Source organism: Puntigrus tetrazona, chromosome 6 (assembly GCF_018831695.1).
Source record: "Puntigrus tetrazona isolate hp1 chromosome 6, ASM1883169v1, whole genome shotgun sequence".
Lineage (NCBI taxonomy): Eukaryota > Metazoa > Chordata > Actinopteri > Cypriniformes > Cyprinidae > Puntigrus > Puntigrus tetrazona.
In genome coordinates, this window is record NC_056704.1 from 27438788 (window position 1) to 27439888 (window position 1101).

Sequence of the window (1101 nt, forward strand, 5' to 3'; positions counted from 1 at the left end):
TATATATATATTTTTTTTTTTGGATTAATCGCGATTAATCATTTGGCCGCACTAATAAACTGCACTTGATCACTCGATGTTGACACACAAAATAAAAGTACCTGAAATTTGCGGCGTGCCACGAAGTACTGCATCCGTCTGATGACCTTGACGGCGGATCTGTGTGCGTGGGAAAGTCTGCGGAGAACAACAAAAACAAACACGCAGCGTCAGAAAACACAGAGCAGGCCTGCTGTAAATGTGTGTGTGTGTGTGTGTGTGTGTGCGTACGTGGCAGTAAAACCTGGCGACAATAACAACACACGCACACAGATGCTCTCTAAGGGAGGGCACTTGGGTTTTTTTGGCCCAAACGCCCTGTTATTTCCAGAATGACTCTGCCCTGCCAAAGTTTCTACGCAGAAATCCGCGCAGCAGTCGGGCTGTGTTCACTGTAAACAGGCTCTAGTGGAAAAACTCATTTCTGTCACTCAGGACTAGATAAAAACCTTGACCTTGTGCAGACAAGCATCTCAAAAACACGTCTGCTCAGCTAAAGAGCTCGTCTGGCCTGTTATCAGTGACCCCGGCGACGACCTTTGACATCAAAGTCCCGGTAAATCCACCACACGGTCTAACGAGAGCGTCTTAAAGGAACGGAGAGCGATTCTCACGTCATTCACACACACCGGAGTTTCGCCGCACAGAAGAAAGTTGTACGGGTTTGGGCTGAGGAAATGACGGCAGCGTTTATTTTGGGGTGCGCTGTCCCTTTAAGGGCGTGTGTTAAGTGATGCTGTGTGTGTGTGTGTGTGTGTGTGCGTTGGCCACTTTAATTGCTTTACATTCCAGCACACACACTTCAGACACAGTGTGGAGAAAACATTCAAAAGAGGGTGTCACTTCCTCCAGATAACATGCGTCACAAACACGTCATGAGACGTCACATAATGTGACATATACCTACGTGTGCATGCGTACTATTGTATATAAAAGTCATCAAAAATAAATAAAAATACATGTAAATACACAGTAGTATGTCTATTAATTGCGATTCATTTCAGATTGATATGCGATTAATTATTTATTAAATGATTGATAGCACTAATATAATCTCATATA

At 44.0% G+C, this 1101-nt stretch overlaps 1 protein-coding gene across 1 annotated transcript in view; it reads right to left on the reverse strand.

The window, feature by feature from the left end:
- The window catches only part of LOC122346569 (potassium voltage-gated channel subfamily KQT member 3-like), a 26065-nt gene that overhangs the window by 2550 nt on the left and 22414 nt on the right, over positions 1-1101 (reverse strand). Inside the window, exon 16 of the mRNA XM_043241289.1 lies at positions 102-177. Coding sequence (XP_043097224.1) covers positions 102-177 — 76 coding nt within the window. The remainder of the gene's footprint in view (positions 1-101; positions 178-1101) is intronic.